The 17,255-nt window shown below is 28.7% G+C and overlaps 1 protein-coding gene across 1 annotated transcript; it reads left to right on the top strand.

Annotated features, from left to right (window-relative positions):
* Positions 1 to 364: 364 nt before the first annotated feature.
* LOC100201985 (radial spoke head 1 homolog) lies at positions 365 to 16,146 on the top strand. Its single transcript, XM_065787136.1, has 7 exons — positions 365 to 431; positions 701 to 814; positions 1,127 to 1,232; positions 13,064 to 13,197; positions 13,305 to 13,397; positions 14,212 to 14,286; positions 15,638 to 16,146. The coding sequence occupies exons 1-7, from the start codon at positions 387 to 389 to the stop codon at positions 15,689 to 15,691; spliced, it is 621 nt and encodes a 206-aa protein (XP_065643208.1). The 5' UTR covers positions 365 to 386; the 3' UTR covers positions 15,692 to 16,146.
* The last annotated feature ends 1,109 nt before the right edge of the window (positions 16,147 to 17,255 follow it).

The raw sequence follows: 17,255 nt of genomic DNA, 5'->3' as shown, positions 1-17,255 counted from the left end.
TTAAAATTGATATGCCATGTAACGTAAAATTGTACTTTAAAGTTTTTACATTTTTTGTAAAAAGTTGTAAAAAATTGCATATCTTCTCATAATATTTTGCTGCTTATATATGTCGCAAAAAAATTCGTTACTTTTTTATTTTTTTATTATGTAGTTATATATATAATACATTTCTCGTATTTTTCTATTTTTGTTATTATTATTAATATTATTGTTTAAGTATAACACACATCCGCACAAAAAAATTTGTCAAGAGTGCAATTTATAATGTTTACAAATAGCTTGAAAACATATTTGTTTTAAAACTTCGAAAGTTCGAATGTAAATTTAATTCGAAATTTATAGTTTAAACCAATATTTTTAACTATATTTGTACTTGCATTAAAATGTCGGATGAAGATGATTGGCCTGAGGAAAAAAATAATCTTGGGGTAAATAATTTAATTTACAGTAAAAGATAAATTAAGTTTACAATTGTTTACAAGTTTTGCATTTTTGTGATATTTCATTTGAAAAAAAATCAAACTAATATCTTTAAAAGAAATTATTTTAATCAAATAGTTTTTGAAAAATTTTTAATAAAATATTTTAAATATTTTTTTAAACTATGAAAAAGAAATTCTTGCTTTCAAATATTGTTCATTTATCTGCGAATGGAAATGCAAAATTTTTGTAACATGTCTTTATTGATTATAATTAGCATTATGAAGGAGAACGAAATGAAGCTGAACAGCGGCACGGAATGGGAAAAGCATTTTTTCCAAACGGAGATACCTACGAGGGAATGTATGCTCTAGGCAAAAGAAATGGAAAGGTGCAACATTATTTTTCATGTCAAATAGCTTTCTTTACATTTTTCGAAAAATGTGTTTAAATCGTGATGTTTTTTATTTAATTTATTATTTTTTTCAAAAAATGTTTAAATCCTAATATTTTTTATACAATTATATATCTTACATTATAAGAGAATGTATCAAGGGCGGACCATAGGGGTATGGGTGGAGATGGATGATAAAAGAAATCGCTCCCTCCCTCTCTCTCCCTCCCCCCCTCCTTTTTCCTTACTAGGTAGTATGGATCCGCTCCATGAATGTATCACTTTGTAACTTTACATTTATATTTTAAGGGAGTTTATCATTTTGCAACTGGAGCTGTTTTTGATGGAGAATACAAGCTTAATAAAAAAGAAGAAAGTGGCATAATGACTTATCCTGACGGATCTAAATATGAAGGTATTCTAAAGTTTAACATATCAATAATGATTAAAACAAAAAGTGTTTAGTATTATTTACCTTATACATATACCTACATACATACATACATACATACATACATACATACATACATACATACATACATACATACATACATACATACATACATACATACATACATACATACATACATACATACATACATACATACATACATGCATACATTGACGCATGGGTGAAGCTCCCTTATTTTCAACAATATATGTATGTATGTAACAATTTTTCTATCTGCTGCACCAATTCAGTTAAGTTCGCCTAATATAGTTTAAACTTCTTCACGGATTATTCGTGATGCATCAACATACTCAAATAGCTTATCAACTACTGAAATTAAAACTATATTATAGAAAAAACTATCCGGTTTTTTATGACTATTTTTTTGAAGAACATGTGGGTATGGAGACTGGTAAAGAAACGAAATGTCAAATTAAAATTGGTTTGAGTTTATTTTGGTCAACAGTAATTAGAAAAAAAATCTCATTGGCAAACAGTTATTAAAAATAACTGTTAGCCAATCGACAGAGATGAAAAACAGTAAAAGAATATAATACCTTAAACTGAGAGTTTGAACTCTAAGATTATTCATAACTCGAGTAAGTTAAGAACTTTGTTAAACTTAAAGTTTTTTGTTTTCTAATAACAGGAAAGGAAAGTATATAGTATAAAAAAATCAGAAATTTTTTATAAACTAACTCCATTTGGATTTTTTATAGAATTCTATAAAATATTAAAACAATTCTTGTAAAATTTATTATTAGAAAATAACACGCAAGATTTAAGCTAAACAAAAAAATACTTTTTTTTATTTATTTACACTTTTGCCGATAAAAAAAATTTGCAGTCTTAACTTATAAAAAATAGTTGCATGACCGGGGCTAGAAGAAGACAAATTTAGTCTTATCATTAAACTCAGAAAAATGCGTCATTACTAGATAAAATATAGTTTAACAATAAAATATAGTTTCAATGTAAAGGGTAGGTTAGGGTAATATGAGCACCTTGGTAATATGAGCATGCTTAAAGATTTCTTAGATGTAAAAATTGAAGTTAAAGTTGCTTTGTATTTTTCGAATCACCTTTATGTGGTAATTACAGGAATCAGTACAATAAGCGTAAATTTATATGCAATAGTTAGCGGCTATCATCTAATTAAAACGCTGTTAAATTTTTTTGCGTTGTTAAAATAATATCATCATGCATGAATAAATCTGTGGCGCGAAATTTTGGTGCTAATATAATGGAATTCTTTTTTTCATAAAGAAAAATATGTTAGCTAAAAATCCGATCCATCTTTGTTTGAAATGCAATATGTAGAAACATTTGAAGGGTCCAGGGGAAAAACGATGATATAACCAAAAATCTCATTTTGAGATATGAGCAAAAGAAACTTTCACAACTGATAAAAACGTGTGCGTATATTAAGTGCGTATAAAATAACTTCATTTTTCGTAGGATTGCCATTGTTTTTTCCCTTTTGCAATACGATATTCTGAAAGACGACAAAAAATGCTACTAGATGGCATTAGCACAATTTTTTCAGGCAAATTTGGAATCTCATCGTTTTTCCCCTGGAGCCTTCATTTAGTTTTGACTTTATTTAAAGATGCCATTTACTAAATACATTACTAAAAATTTTTCTGTAATTTAAATTCAATAAATTTGAAATTTTTTGTTTAAAGGTTTGAGTTAACAAAATTGAAAAAAGAACAAACTAATTTTTTTTTGCGGAAAACATAGCAGAATTGTTTCAACAAAACGTGGCTTAAAATTTGATCTCTGAAAGATTTTGTTAATAACGAATCATTATACTCCAAAAATTAGTTCTTATTGTCAGGTTGGTTGTTTTTTTTAATTTAATTAATGTTATTTTTTTGAGCTAATTTAAAGTGCTCAAATTACCCAGACCACTACCCAGACCACTACCCAGACCACTACCCAGACCACTTGGTAATTTTTCTACTTTTTCTACTTTTTTAAAACCTCTGTGTTTTTAAAAATAAAATTCGGGTGTCTAAAAATCTAAGTGGATCATAAGTAGGGATCCCTACCCAGCGGGTACACGACGTTGGAATAACGTTGATTGACGTTGATCAACGTTATTTCAACGTTATTCCAACGTCGTGTGCCCACTGGGTAAATATTGTTTATTCGCAAAGTTTTGGATCCAGGTTAATTATTTTTGAAAATATTACGATTTTCGCTAAAGGTGTTAATATTACCCTAATTTAACCTATATCTCTGATTTAATATTATAAAAGAAAATGTAAATCGCAGAGCGTTTAAAATTTATAGTTTTTCAAAGAATAAGATTTAAGACTTGTTTTGTAAAAACAAGTCTTAAATCTTATTAAAAAAAACAAAATTTAATAAAATATTAAAATGACAACATTAACATTTAGGAATTGGTTTGAAAAATAAGAAGATATGATTTTATACAAAACACATTTTATTGTAATTAAATTTAAAATACTTTTTATTGCCAATTAAGTAAATGCAAATAAACAGTAAAAATAAAAGTAAAAGATTAATTAATAACGCAAAAATAAAAATAAATTTCTCAAAATGATTGTCATTTAAAATAATAAAAATGTATGTACATATGTACATTAATTATGTATTAATAATCTACAGTATTTAATTAATTAACTATTAATTATTGATTTCTAATTTAAAGAAGCTTTATTAGAAGAAATTTAATTCATTTTCAGTTGAAAAAAGTACAGTCGTCCCCCGGTTAACGAACCCCCCTGTTAGCGAACTTTCGGTTAACGAACCGAAAGTTTGCCCAAAATCCTCCCCCGGTTAACGAACCGGAACTCGGTTAACGAACCGGGACCTACAATTTAAAAGTAATATTTTAATAAACAATGATTATTCTCAAAGAAAGGTAATATACACAATCCGGCATCACTTTTTTTTGTAATAAACCACAGTATATTAGCACAGCTAAGTATATTTGAATGTTTTTGATTGTCTTTAAATATGGAAAGACTTAGAATGCACTTAACCTATATTGCTTTGATCTGAATATTTATTTGTCATTTTTACTGTCATATCTACAAGTTCACTTGTGAATAAGAGTTTAAAAATCTCCAGCTGGTCATCTAGTGTTACAGATTAATGGACACACTAATCGCAATGTAAGATTTGCCTTCACATACCTGATAGAGGTATGTGAAGGCAAATGTTTTAATTTTATTAAGCTGTTGGGGTCAAGCATTTCCGCGCCATGCTCAAAGCCAGGGAAAAACAAACGACCATTGACAAGTTTTTCACGCTGGGCCATCTGCAGCTACTAGGCCATCTGGAACTGCTCAGAAGAGGGCTGCTGCAATTGACTTGGCGGATGACTCCGACTGAGTTTTCATTTTTTTTTTGTAAAAATTTGACAAGAAATTTTCTTGTTGATTTTTCTTTCAAGTTCAATTTTCAATTTTTTGGTAAAAAATTTGACAAGGATTTTTCATGTTCAATTTTCAATTTTTTCGTAAAATTTTGACAAGCATTTTTCAAGTTCAATTCTCAATTTTTTTGTAAAAATTTGACAAGCAATTTTCTTGTTGAATTTTCATTTTTTGATAAGCAATGTTCATGTTCAATTTTTAGTTTTTTCTAAAACTTTGACAAGCAATTTTCATGCACAATTTTAATTTGTTTCAATTTTTAAAAGTGCATAAATCTCAGGTTTCAATCATTTCACCTTTGCCTATTTTATTTATCAAGTTGGACAATTTTTTGAATTTTTTCCCCCATTATTTCGGCGAAATCCACCAATTAAAAATTTTTTAATGGCGGCCTATGGGAAAACGCGTTTCGGTTAACGAACTTTTCGGATAACGAACTAGTTCGTACTCCGAATTAAGTTCGTTAACCGGGGGACGACTGTAATTGTTTAAGTTTTGTTTTAAATTGGTTTAGAGAATAATTAGTTTTCAGTTCATTATTTAATAATACGTTATTTAATATTATGTTTCACAACTTTGGTCCTTGGTTTACAATAGAGAATTTAGTAGCGGAATAATAAGTTTTGGATTGAATGTAGTTGTATTTTGAAAATCTAGTAGTGTATATGTGATTTATTTTTTCAAAAATTGATTAAAATAAGGTTGGTAATATATTTTTATGAAGTTTGAAGATAAAAATAAGAACATGATAGAGGTTTTGTTTATATACATTTAGGATATTAAGTAGTGTTTGTGTGTGTGAGAAACGATCTACGTTTGAAACTATTCTTTTAGCTTGTTTTTGTTTGCTAAGCAATTTTTTTATATACATTGAACAAAAACAAAATCTTGAAAATCAACATGAAGTGTTTAATTTTGGGGATAAAAACAACATTATAAACAAGGTTCAAAAAAGCGCCGTCTCAGAGCGGTGAGGCGTTGGCGTTTTGCCCTAGGGCGTTAGCCTCATTTAAGTTGAAAAAAATCTGGCTTTTTGGTTTATTGAGACGCTGAGGAGATCCTGAGTCACCTTATTTGCAATGACCCTTAAAAGGCCACGTATGTTGAACTTTTATTTGCCCTAATTAAGGCATTATCGCTCAATTCCGACCCCGACTCCTAACTTTTTGCTGTGAGAAAACCCTCCGCCTCGCCGACGCGCCACCTTCTGGTCTTCCACGCTGCGTTGACCTTTGTTTTAAGGCTGCTCGAAGCTCCGCTCCGTTCTTCGTTAAGCACCACTGTAGTACTCCGCGTTGCGTCGAGCTCCGCTTCCGCCTCTGCGCTGTTGGTAGCTCTGTTTTTCACGCTTCTCGGAGTTCCGCTTCGGCCCTCGATTCCAGCTATTGGTCCTGCTTCAACAACAGTTATAAAAATTTCAGCTTGTTTCAATTATTTTTTTCAGTTCTAGGTATTTGTTGAGAGTTAGTAGTTAAGAAATACGTAGCATAATGACATTCAATTTGAATTAATGCGTTCATATGGAACGCATTATAAAATCAAAATATAGAAAGTTAAAAAGTGGTTAAGAAAAAGATTTTAATTGATGGAGTGCATTTTCAGACTTTGATAATATTTTGTTATATACATATATTATTATAAATAAACTACAGTTGATATATATTTTTGTTATCGAGAACTCAACAGAATGCTATTTTTTTTATTTTTTTATTTATTAATACTTTTACTAAGCAAATGAATGTAATAGAATGATAATGGTGGGTTTAGTCAAATTTATAAATATATATGTAACTTTTATATTCTGAAACTGTATAATCAAATCTACTTTTATATTCATATGCGCGTATAATCGTATTAACTAATCATTAGATTCATTAAATGGAATCGATAATCAATACACGGATTTATAGTCTCAGCTCCGTTCCGAAAATTATCTCAAATCCGTTTAGAAAAGTAAAAATTTCTAGAATTTGAGAAGATTTAAGAAAAAATTTGAGAAGCAGAATATGACATTACTTAATATGATATTACTTTGATATAAAATCTTTGATATAAATTTTTTTAACGCTAAATATCTTTCCTAGCCAAATTTTCTCATTAACTTAGTTCGAAATATTTATCTTACTAAACGATTTTGTGAACGGAACTGAGACTATAAACCCGTGTATTGCAGCTCACTATGATTGTTAATTGCTTTTTTTTTCTTGACTATTATTCATAAATTTGAATCTTTTATTGTCAGCTTTTCACGCATTTGCATGCTGCTGCACATTTTATAAACCCTCATTTCCAGTATGAATCTTCATTCTCTAGTCATCTTGAGATTAAATAGGAACTTTTATAATTTCTATTTTCTGTTATGCTAACTCTCGAGTCCTTAATAAAAGAGAGGGGGGGGGGGGGGTAAGGGAAGTTCATTAATTTTTTGAAAATTTTCCCACCCACCCCAAGCCTATTAAGACCCTTTCCCCTCTCCGTTTATTAATTTTTACTTATTATCAACAACAACAACAACAAAAAATGTGATAACCGGCCTTTAAAATCAGAAAGTAATTATTTCAGTCACTGATTAAAACAAAAAACTTTCAGTGAAAACAGACTTTAAAAATTGCCGACCAAGCAAATTTCGATTTGTCGAAAATCAGCTTTTGGTTTATTTCTCATCAAAGTATAAAACTTATATCAGCATATTAAATCCTATTGAAATTATTATAAAAAAGCTGTTAGAATTAAATAATTAAATAGTTTTATGCGTGTTTTGTAAAAAATATTGGTTTGGAGTTATGAACTGAAGTTTTTTATAAAAAATACTTATATTGTAACATTAAAAAATCCCCCCTCCATTTACTTATATTGTAACATAACCCCCTCCTTCCTTTTATTAATCTCTTCTTCCCCCGTTTATTAGATCTGGAATAAAATCCCCCCCCCTCTCTTCTTTTATTTTCCTACCCCCACCCCCACCCCCTTGTATTAAGACTCGAGAGTATGCTTTTGGTGATGTTAAAATTAGAATGATTTTATTTAAATTGCTCCTATTTTGTGTCTTTTGGTGGTGTTAAAAGTAGTATGATTTTACTTCAATGTTATTTTTATTGTTTTTAAAATTTGTTTACGCCTCCAGCGCCTTAAGGCTTTTGCCTCGCCTCACATGTAGGGAAACGGCCTCAACGCTTTTTTAAACCTTGATTATAACGTTAAGTAATTTACCTCAAATTATTTTCTAAGATTATATTGTAACAAGTGCTGGTTTCTATTACCTTAATAGAATTTATATGTAATTTCATAATAATATCAAATGTAGAACGTGAGAAAGCCTAAAAACACGCGCTTTAGTTTAAAAATCAAGTAATAAAAAAAGTACTCTAAGTTATAAACTACATTTTTACAAAACTTTTAAGGGGTAGGTACAATTTGTAAAGCAGAACAGATTGGCTGAGCAGATCATTTGTATGGTACAAACGGCAGAGCAGATTATAAAATCAGCTGAATTCTTATTAAAGGCATTTCTTTCTACCATTAAGTTTCATATTGAAACTTAATGGTAGAAAGAAATAATATAGATAATAATATAGGTAATAGAAATAATAAGATAGAAATAATATAGGTACACCATGTCACGTTTGATTGAAGGTTGATAATAAAAAAGATATTTTGTCAATAGTATAAAACTATATAAAACTACTGATGGTATACTCACTTTACCATCGAACTTTCTCCATCGAAAATTACTAAAATTACTAAAAATTTGACACGACAGTCAATTTTTTAGTAAATATATCTTGATTAAACTTTTTATAATGCAGATCTTAATCGTACGATAATGCTTCTAACATGAGTAAAAAATACAAGGGTGTGCAGAAAATTTATTTTAGAAACAAACAACCAGGCAAAGTTTTGAGCATGTGCAGGGCGTTCTATAAATTTGGTTGGACTGTGTGAAGCTGATGGCATTTGTTTTTCTTCGTCTACGAAAAGATGTTGTACGAAAAATATCTAAAAAGTTGGTAAAATCTTTATAGAAGACAAGATGGAGTGCTCGAGCAGATTCTGTCAAGGTAATAAAGAATGTTTATGAAAATTTCATGGATGCATTAACGAGTATTTCTGACAACAATATTTTTGATACAGTAGCAGAGGCGCAAAATTCAAAAACTGGAAAATTGAGTTTGAGGAATTTGAGCTTATACTGCAAACAGTGTTTTATAATAAAATTTTTGATGTGTCTCATTATGATACTGCTCATTGTTGCCATCACTTGCTGATTATGTCTTATTGTCAAAAGATTGCTACCATGTTATTGAAGCAAATGTTAAGTTATTGCTACCTGAAGTTGATTAGATACATTGAATTTAGAAAAGATTTTGAGATATCAAAAATTCAACATTTTATTAAACTTTGCAAATCCACAATCTCAAAGTAGTTTCTTGATAATTACTAAAAAGTAATTATCCAGAAACTACTTTTACACATTTATTTTTATATAAAGAATAGATATTAAAGAAGAAAAAAATAAACATAGCATTTTCTATGTTATATACCTTTTGAGACAACTTTGACAGATTTTTTTTATGCTTGATAGTTACTAATTGCTCGAGTGGAAGAAGCTTTTCATAACTAAAATTATTTAAGAGCTATTTAAGATCAACAATGACACAAGACGATATAAATAATTTTGCTATATTATCCAGTGATGTCGATTTATTAAAAACACTCTGCATAAATTATTTGATTGATGATTTCTCAAGAGAAAAGTGCAGAAATGAATTTTAACTAATGAGTTTTCAAATGAAATACAACAAAAAGTAAAAAAAATTTTAAAACCTTAATTTTTTCCATAAGAACTTATGTAGGTATACATAATATAGACATAGAAATATATGAAAAAAAAATATACATGTTAGTTATATAGACATAGAAATGTATAAGTGTTATTACTATCTTCAAGAGACTAACCATAATAGGAGAATGTGAAAATTTTTGTGAATGTGAAAAATTTTTTTGACACATTTCCTTGTTTAGTGTCATATTCAAGGAAGGTGGGGGGATGGCGGTACTGTAGCACTGGGGCCCGGAGGTAAAGAGGGCCTGCTGGTAGTAACCAGAAAAAAGTTAATCCGAGTAAAGTATTATTGTTTTGAATTAAAAATAAATGTGAAAAGTAAAGAAAAACTTTTGAACCAAAAACATTGTTTAAAATTAAAAAGTAGAAAACAAACAGGCAAACTTCTTGTTGTTTTTTTTACTTATTTTATATATGTTGCCGTTTATTTACGCTGATTTCTTTGAGCGATTCCTGAAGCTAAACTCATCTTTGCTATGGTCTTAAAACTATTATGCGAACCGTTGTGTAAACTAATTCCCGCATTTTTCTCATATGATAGTTTTTTTTTCGTTAATGGATTGGTTAGCATAATTTGGTCTTTCAGGTTAATCTTTTACATTAGTTGAACTTTGTTATCAAATCAATAAACTAAAAAAGGAAAATAATTTATTTAGATTATCAAGTAAATCAAACATCATGTCAAACTTAAATTACAAACATAAATCTGGAGCTCAAAAGAGAAAACTTAAAACTGAGATAATCACTTAGTAGTCAATCAATAACCAAATTTTTCTGATATGGAAACAAAGATTCTTCTAACGGTAAAATTGAGGATTGCAGAGAGCATAACTGTAGCATTGATGTCAGAGCTGAAAATCATTTTGCAATAGATTAAATAGGTTAAAAATCAGATATAGGAAATGCGCATGGATCCACTGCTTCTGATGGACATGACACGAGAGATATGTCTAAAGATAGTGTGGCAGAAAAAGAATTAAATGCAGATAATACTTCTGATTCTTATGTAATCAAAAATACTGAGATAATTCTTGATGACCCTGGTACATGGCTCAAATTGATTTCAGATGGACAGCGCCAATATATAGTAATATCTTACAGCTTTGGGAAAGTTAGGCAGATATATGAAAAATTATCTAAATTTTTATTAATTTTTCGAAAATATTTTGCGAAGAAAAAATATTTTTGAAAAAAAGTTCCCGCAATAAAAAAGGGGCCCGCAGACGGGCCCAGCATAGGGCTCTGTTTTAGTATGTGGGGGTCATGGTCATAATTGCAATACTAGTAAAAATAGTAATGTTAAATTTGATTGTCATTTATTTAAGTAGCAATATTTTAGGTTTTCGGAGCTCTGCCTCTTTCACTGGACTGTTTCTGTCAAATTAATAGAAATTATTAGACGTTTTTTTTTACATATTACAGGACACCGCCAAATAGTTTTGGTGCGTATAGGTATTACTTTCACTAAAGAAATTTGATTTTATTTTTAAATTTTGTTTGTTTATTTTACTTCACTAAGATATTTCAGTTCTTTCTTTTAATATCCAGGTACCTTCCTACCCTTTATTTTTGAAACTTCCTTTATAAATTCTTTTATTTTAAGTGAGTAAGCCATTTCTTTTATCTATCAAAGTTGTGGAAAGTTCTACAAGTCTTTCTTGGCTTATGGAACTGCGTTGATAAGTTTTAATTAGTTTCAGTTTTGAGAAACTCCTTGGAAAACTTTGGAAACACACTTCCTGTGGAAAAATGGTCCGTGCCATTAACTTATTTATGTTTAATAAGTTGATGCTTCTTATTGGTGGGTTTGGCTTTAGAAAACCTATCCCAAAAGTGTTTCTCAAATGCTATATATATATATATGTTTTTAAGCATCAACAGGTGCTTCTATTAATGTTCAGGAAAAAGAAATTGCAACAGTGTTTAGAAAAAAATTCATACTGAAAATGACTGGAATGATAATAATAGTAAGATGTTTAGAAATAAAGGAAAAAGAATATTAATCTCAAAACGGTAAGATTTTGTCGGAAAAAGTGTTTGATAGTGTCAATGATATACGCTGCAAACCAAGTTTATATAAATACTTAACATTGAATAAATATAATAGTATAAATATGAGCAGTCGTAGCGCAGGTTAGCGCGCTTGCCTCAGAAGCTAGAGATCCGCAGTTCAACGTCACCTCTGGGCAAGTTTTACAAAATTGATAAGGAAGGAGGCGTGAACTTCCTTTCAAATGCTCTTCCACGGTGCTTTGTGATAAGACCGCAAGGGCTTCTTGGGGCACCAAAAAAAATTTTAAAAAATAGATAAAGTACATAAGGAGGAGATATTTACATATGAACATTTGGAGGAGATAATTACATAAGAATATAAGAAGGAGATATTTACATCAGAACATAAGGAGGAGATAATTACATACAGAGCCGACAACATCGGGGGTTGGGGGTTGAGCTGACAACATCGGGGTTGGGTGGGGGTGTCTTACCCTCCTCCTCCTCCTCCCTCCTCCCCCCCCCCCCCCACACACACATACACACACACAAACACTTTTTCTAAAGGACTTCTCTTATTTTTTAATAAAATTCTAGATATAGAGGGCTTTTTTTAAAAATTGATAATTGTGCCCTCCACTTCAAAACCCGTGTTGTCGGCCCTGACATAAGAACATTGTGAGGAGATATTTACATAAGTACATAAGGAAGATATATATGTTGAGTTTTTTAATTTGAGAGATAAGAAAAATGCTTGTTTATTTGTGCAAAAAACTAAAGAAAATAAAGGTTCCAAAAGTTAGCCAAATATAAATCTTGGAAAGTTTTTTTCAAGTATTATATTTGTGACATTTCAGGAATAGATATTGACGGGTGTAAAACTGCATTTTTAGCACTTTTATCATTTACTGCGTTTTTAAACCATTTTTTATAGAGGTTTAAGAACTGTTAGCTACATTTAAGAATAGGACACTGAGAGTCATGATTCTGCATTATATGTACCTGTATACACATCTAAAGAGGTAAGGAGGCAGATACCTTTAAAAAAAATTAAACTGTTTCACTTATTTTTGATGAATCAGCTGTTGACCGTTTGTAGAGTTAAAAAAGATTATTGATTCATATTTTGATTATCCTCTTGATTTTAAACAATTTAACTGCTAACCCAGAAAAATATTGGCAGAGAAATTGTTTTTTATACTGGCTGGAAAAAGGCTCATACTGCTTGCTCGTGACTAAAACTTGACTTTGTATATCTTGTGTTGTCTTTGATTGTACAAGCAGTTTTCATTTTAAAAATGACCAAAATTTTGTATTAAACGCTAAAAGTTTGATCTTTATTAGCAGAGTATGATTTTTGTATTGACGTTTTTGTTAAATACAAAATTGTGTTTTAAAAAACAAGTTTTAAAAAAAAAAAAAATTTGTTTTAATATAACAAAGTTGTTTCAAAAAACATATAGGGTTTAGTGATTAAACTACAGTTGGCAGAAATTTGTTCATATACCCTATTTATGTTAGTTAAAACCTAAAAATCCTAAAATATTTAGGTGATTGGTTAGATGACGTTCGTCATGGAAAAGGTATATATTGGTATCCTAATGGTGATAAGTACGACGGTGATTGGTTGAGAAATTTTCGAAATGGCAGTGGGGTTTATTTAGATGCTCAATCTGGTTCAAAGGTTTCTTTTTTTGCTTGTAATTCTGATTATTTATCTTTGATATTAATTTTTTTTACATATATTTTTGATTCAAAAAGTTTCCTTGAAACAAAGTTATGTTGTTGTAGACTCTGGGAACATGGTACAAAGGAAAACTTCACGGACCTGTTCAAATCATTCTTGCAAGTCATATATTTGAAGGAACATATCAGGAAAATTACGTGGGTTTTTTAATTTTTGCTTAGTTTATTTTCTGGATTTTGGGTAAAGTTTAGTAAAATTGACAATGTTAAAAAAAAAAATTTTGAAATAACAACTATTAAATATATTTATATTTCCAAATAACAGGATATGTGTATAGTACCTAAAATAAGAAATCAAGATTTATACCATAAAATCACCATGTTATGATATAAAACTAAAAAAAAAACTTTTTGCAGATTTCCTAAACAGCGCCATTTGGCATATCGATGTCTATATAAAAAGTTAATATTGCAACATAGACAATAATTTAAAGATTAATTGATTTAAATGAAGATTTTTTTATTGATTTAATTATTTTCTTAATGATTTATTGATTACCAATATAAAGCATAACGTTTGTAATTATGCGTTTATCGTAATTATTTTTAAGAGCTGATAATTTTGTGATTTAAGTATTAGTGTAGTTAGATTTATTTCTCGCGTTCAGAATTGATAACTTTGCCACATCATGCAGATTATTTACATTTAACTCTTTTCCGTTCCAATTCAAAAAGGCAGTTTTTTGAAGAAATTTTTTGAATTGCTCAACAAAACATTGAATTCAAAGTAATAAGTTGTACGCTGTAAGTTGTATGTTGTAAGTTGTACGTTGTACGTTGTAAGTTGTAAGTTGTAAGTTGTACGTTGTACGTTGTAAGTTGTACTTGTAAAATAAAGAAGACCAGTAAATACTTTTTCAAAAAAGCTTTTTATAAAGTCTCACATTATGATATTATGATTTATAATTTTAGTAAAATAAATTAAAAAATAAATTGTTGTTAATATTTATAGATAAATGGAGCAGGAAAATTTATTTTTCCGTCTTATGGAGTTGAGCTGAAAGGAAGATACAATCTAATTGAAAAGGTAATAATGTGTTCAAATAAACTTATGCAGCTTATGATGTTTAAGTTTGATTAGACATAATGTATGAAGGGTTCTTAATATTTTCGAACAAAATATATTTAGCATTCTTTAGTTGTTGTTTTTTTAATTTTCCATAATTGTTTCTAACAAAACAATCAATTCGGTACTACTATATTCCAAAAACTTACATTCCTAATACCTAGCAAAAGACTAAGAAAAGACGTAGAACACGCTGGAGCTTGGGGGCTCCGCTCCATCTTTGGAAATTTTTGTTGGGGCTCAGCCCGACCCGGTAAAACTTATCAAGCGTTTAAAAATTTTTCCTAGTTTTGAAAACCTCTTCCCACCAAATTGTCCCATCCGGGAAAAGTAAAACTCTATGTCTATGAGAATAACTCTATATATTTACTCTTACTTTATACTTATTAATTTAAATTGTTATTTTATCAAAGCCTTTAATGTGAGGCTAATTGTAAAGTAAAAGAAGATTTCTATTTCATTAATCTTGTTTTACGCTTATTACTGGAAATCTCTAAAAACTTTTTTTTATTTTTTTTTAAAACTGGATTTACGTAGCCGTGGAGTATTGGTTTGAGCACTTGCTTCAATGAAGAGGTCCGAGGGACGTGTAGTTTTAATGGGTGTATAATTTTTTTAAATGTCTGAAAATGTTTAAATGATAAATAGTCTGCACCTTTAAAAGTTTAAAATCAACAAACAACTGTTGCTCTTTTAACTGTCCTATTTTGCCCCACTTATTTGCAAAATATGGAAAACTTGCCACTCTAGAGTTTTGTTGCTATGGTTGTTGTAGTTTATTTTTAGAAATTGCTTTTTGGTTTTTCATTTTTTATTTTTTGCAATGAACTTTATGAAATTTATAAAAAATAGTGTTACTTTTAAATAGTTTATCCGCAATAAGAATTTGTTTCTCAAATGTCCTCACTTGATTGATAGTTGTTTACTCTATTATGCTAAAAATCATAAATGCATCTTAGCTTAAAATAAATGTTTTTTAGACATTCATATTTTTAGAATATTCATAAATATTAAACTATCCTTTTTATATTAGTCAAAAAATTTATAGTTAAAAAACATTTTTTAGAAATTAAATTTTTTCAAAAATATTTATTGATAAATTATTTTTAAAAATTATTTTGAAATGAATAAACTTTTAAAAATTTGTTATGAGCATCAAACATATTTTGTTAAATATTTATTATTTCTTGTTTAAGTAACTTATTTATATTTTGCTTTGCGGTTGTGCACACAACCACAAATACTATAAATAATAATAAATAAGATACCTTACACATCTTTATGTATCTTTTTTGGTTTGAATGCATTTTAGAACGGTGGAGAAGAACAAGAATTGGCCGATGAAGAAAACGCTGAAAAACAGTAAGAGTCTGTTTGGAAAACTTACAGTATGAATCCTATGGAAGTAAAGAAAGAAGAAGAAAGAAAGAAAGATGACGCAAACAGTACAGAGGTAAAGAAAGAAAACTTGACGGATAAAAGTTCAAAAAGTAAAGATGTAAATAATGATGATGCGAGAAATAAAGATGAAATAAAAAAAGAAGAAGTAAAAAAAGAAGAATTAAAAAATGAAGATAAAGTAAAAACAGAAGATGAAACAAAAAAAGACGATGAAATAAAAAATGATGGAATGACTGAAGAGTTAAAAGAAGATGAAGTAAAAAAAGAGGAAGAAATAAAAGAAGGAGTGACAAAAAATACTGATGCGAAGGAGTAAACAATAAAACAAAAGTTTTTTTTTAAAAGCATAAGAAATGTAAAGAAGTGTTTAGATAATAATAGGAAGAATGTATTTGTGTATTTCATGTAACAGAAATGTTTAAAATTAAAAAAAGTTATCTTTTGCTTTAAATAACCTTTTTTAGATATTTTTAAATTTTGTTTGTTAATTCGTTATCAATTTGTAAAATATACAAAATATATTATAAACAAATTGTTTTAAAACAATAAGCACGAAACTTTCCAAAAAAGTTCTTAGGTTATAATACCTTGCTTAGATTAACTAAATATATTCAACTTGAAAAAACTAGGTTATCTAAGGTATTCATGGTACTCAAGCTATTATTAAATACCCTTTGTTCTGCCGCACTAAGTGTAGCAGATCTAAAAATACGCTTAGTAGGTCTTCCATTGACTATTAAATTTTTAGATGCGACATACTGTATTTTTGTTTTGTTGTTATTACACAAAAATACAATAATAAGACCCCTCGGCATCTTCGGCAAATTTGTAGTTATGCAGATTTTTACACAAGTAGACAACTAATTCATAACTTTAATAGGCATTTAATTCTTTAAGCTAAATTATGTTAGTTTACACTAAAAAAAAAGAAAAGAAAAAGAAAATGATAACGTTCTCCATTGCGTAAATATTCAGTTACGCAAATGGAGTACGTTATCATTTTCTTTTCTTTTTTTTAGCGTTAACTAACATAATTTAGCTTAAAGAATTAATAACTTAAGTTATATTTATTTTTATATTTTAAAGTAAATAGATTATAAAAAGAAACAGGAGATGCGTTCGTTTTACATTTGTACATAAAACAAAGTATATTAAAAATATTCAGCTGATAAATATTAAGAATTTTCATTCAAAATAATAATGGTTTGGTATTGATAAGACGAACAACATACTTCTGCTGACGGTAAAGAGGTAGCAGTTTAGATTTATTAGTTAGATTTATTAATAATATTTAGAAATAAAATATTAAATATTTTCTTTTTATATCTATTTAGTAAAACACAGTTAACTATATAATTAATATTATGTTAGAAAAACAGGTAAAAATTTATTTAACTACCTTAAATATAAATTTTTCTTGCCATTATTATTTTTCTTGCCATTATGAAGTTCCAAATTTATTATACCTAATTCTAATGCTTGTTTTTTCTTCGTACTTTATTGCTAAAATTAAACAATGTCTAAGAGAT

Source organism: Hydra vulgaris, chromosome 01, assembly GCF_038396675.1.
Source record: "Hydra vulgaris chromosome 01, alternate assembly HydraT2T_AEP".
NCBI classification, from domain to species: Eukaryota; Metazoa; Cnidaria; class Hydrozoa; order Anthoathecata; family Hydridae; genus Hydra; species Hydra vulgaris.
The sequence above is the reverse complement of the archived record's forward strand: the minus strand, read 5'-3'. Positions and strand labels throughout refer to the sequence as shown.

Coding starts and splice junctions, on each gene's coding strand:
- LOC100201985 (XM_065787136.1), top strand. CDS start 387: ATGTCGGATGAAGATGATTGGCCTGAGGAAAAAAATAATCTTGGG. Junction 1,233..13,063: donor TGACGGATCTAAATATGAAG/GTATTCTAAAGT, acceptor TAAAATATTTAG/GTGATTGGTTAGATGACGTT. Junction 14,287..15,637: donor GATACAATCTAATTGAAAAG/GTAATAATGTGT, acceptor AATGCATTTTAG/AACGGTGGAGAAGAACAAGA.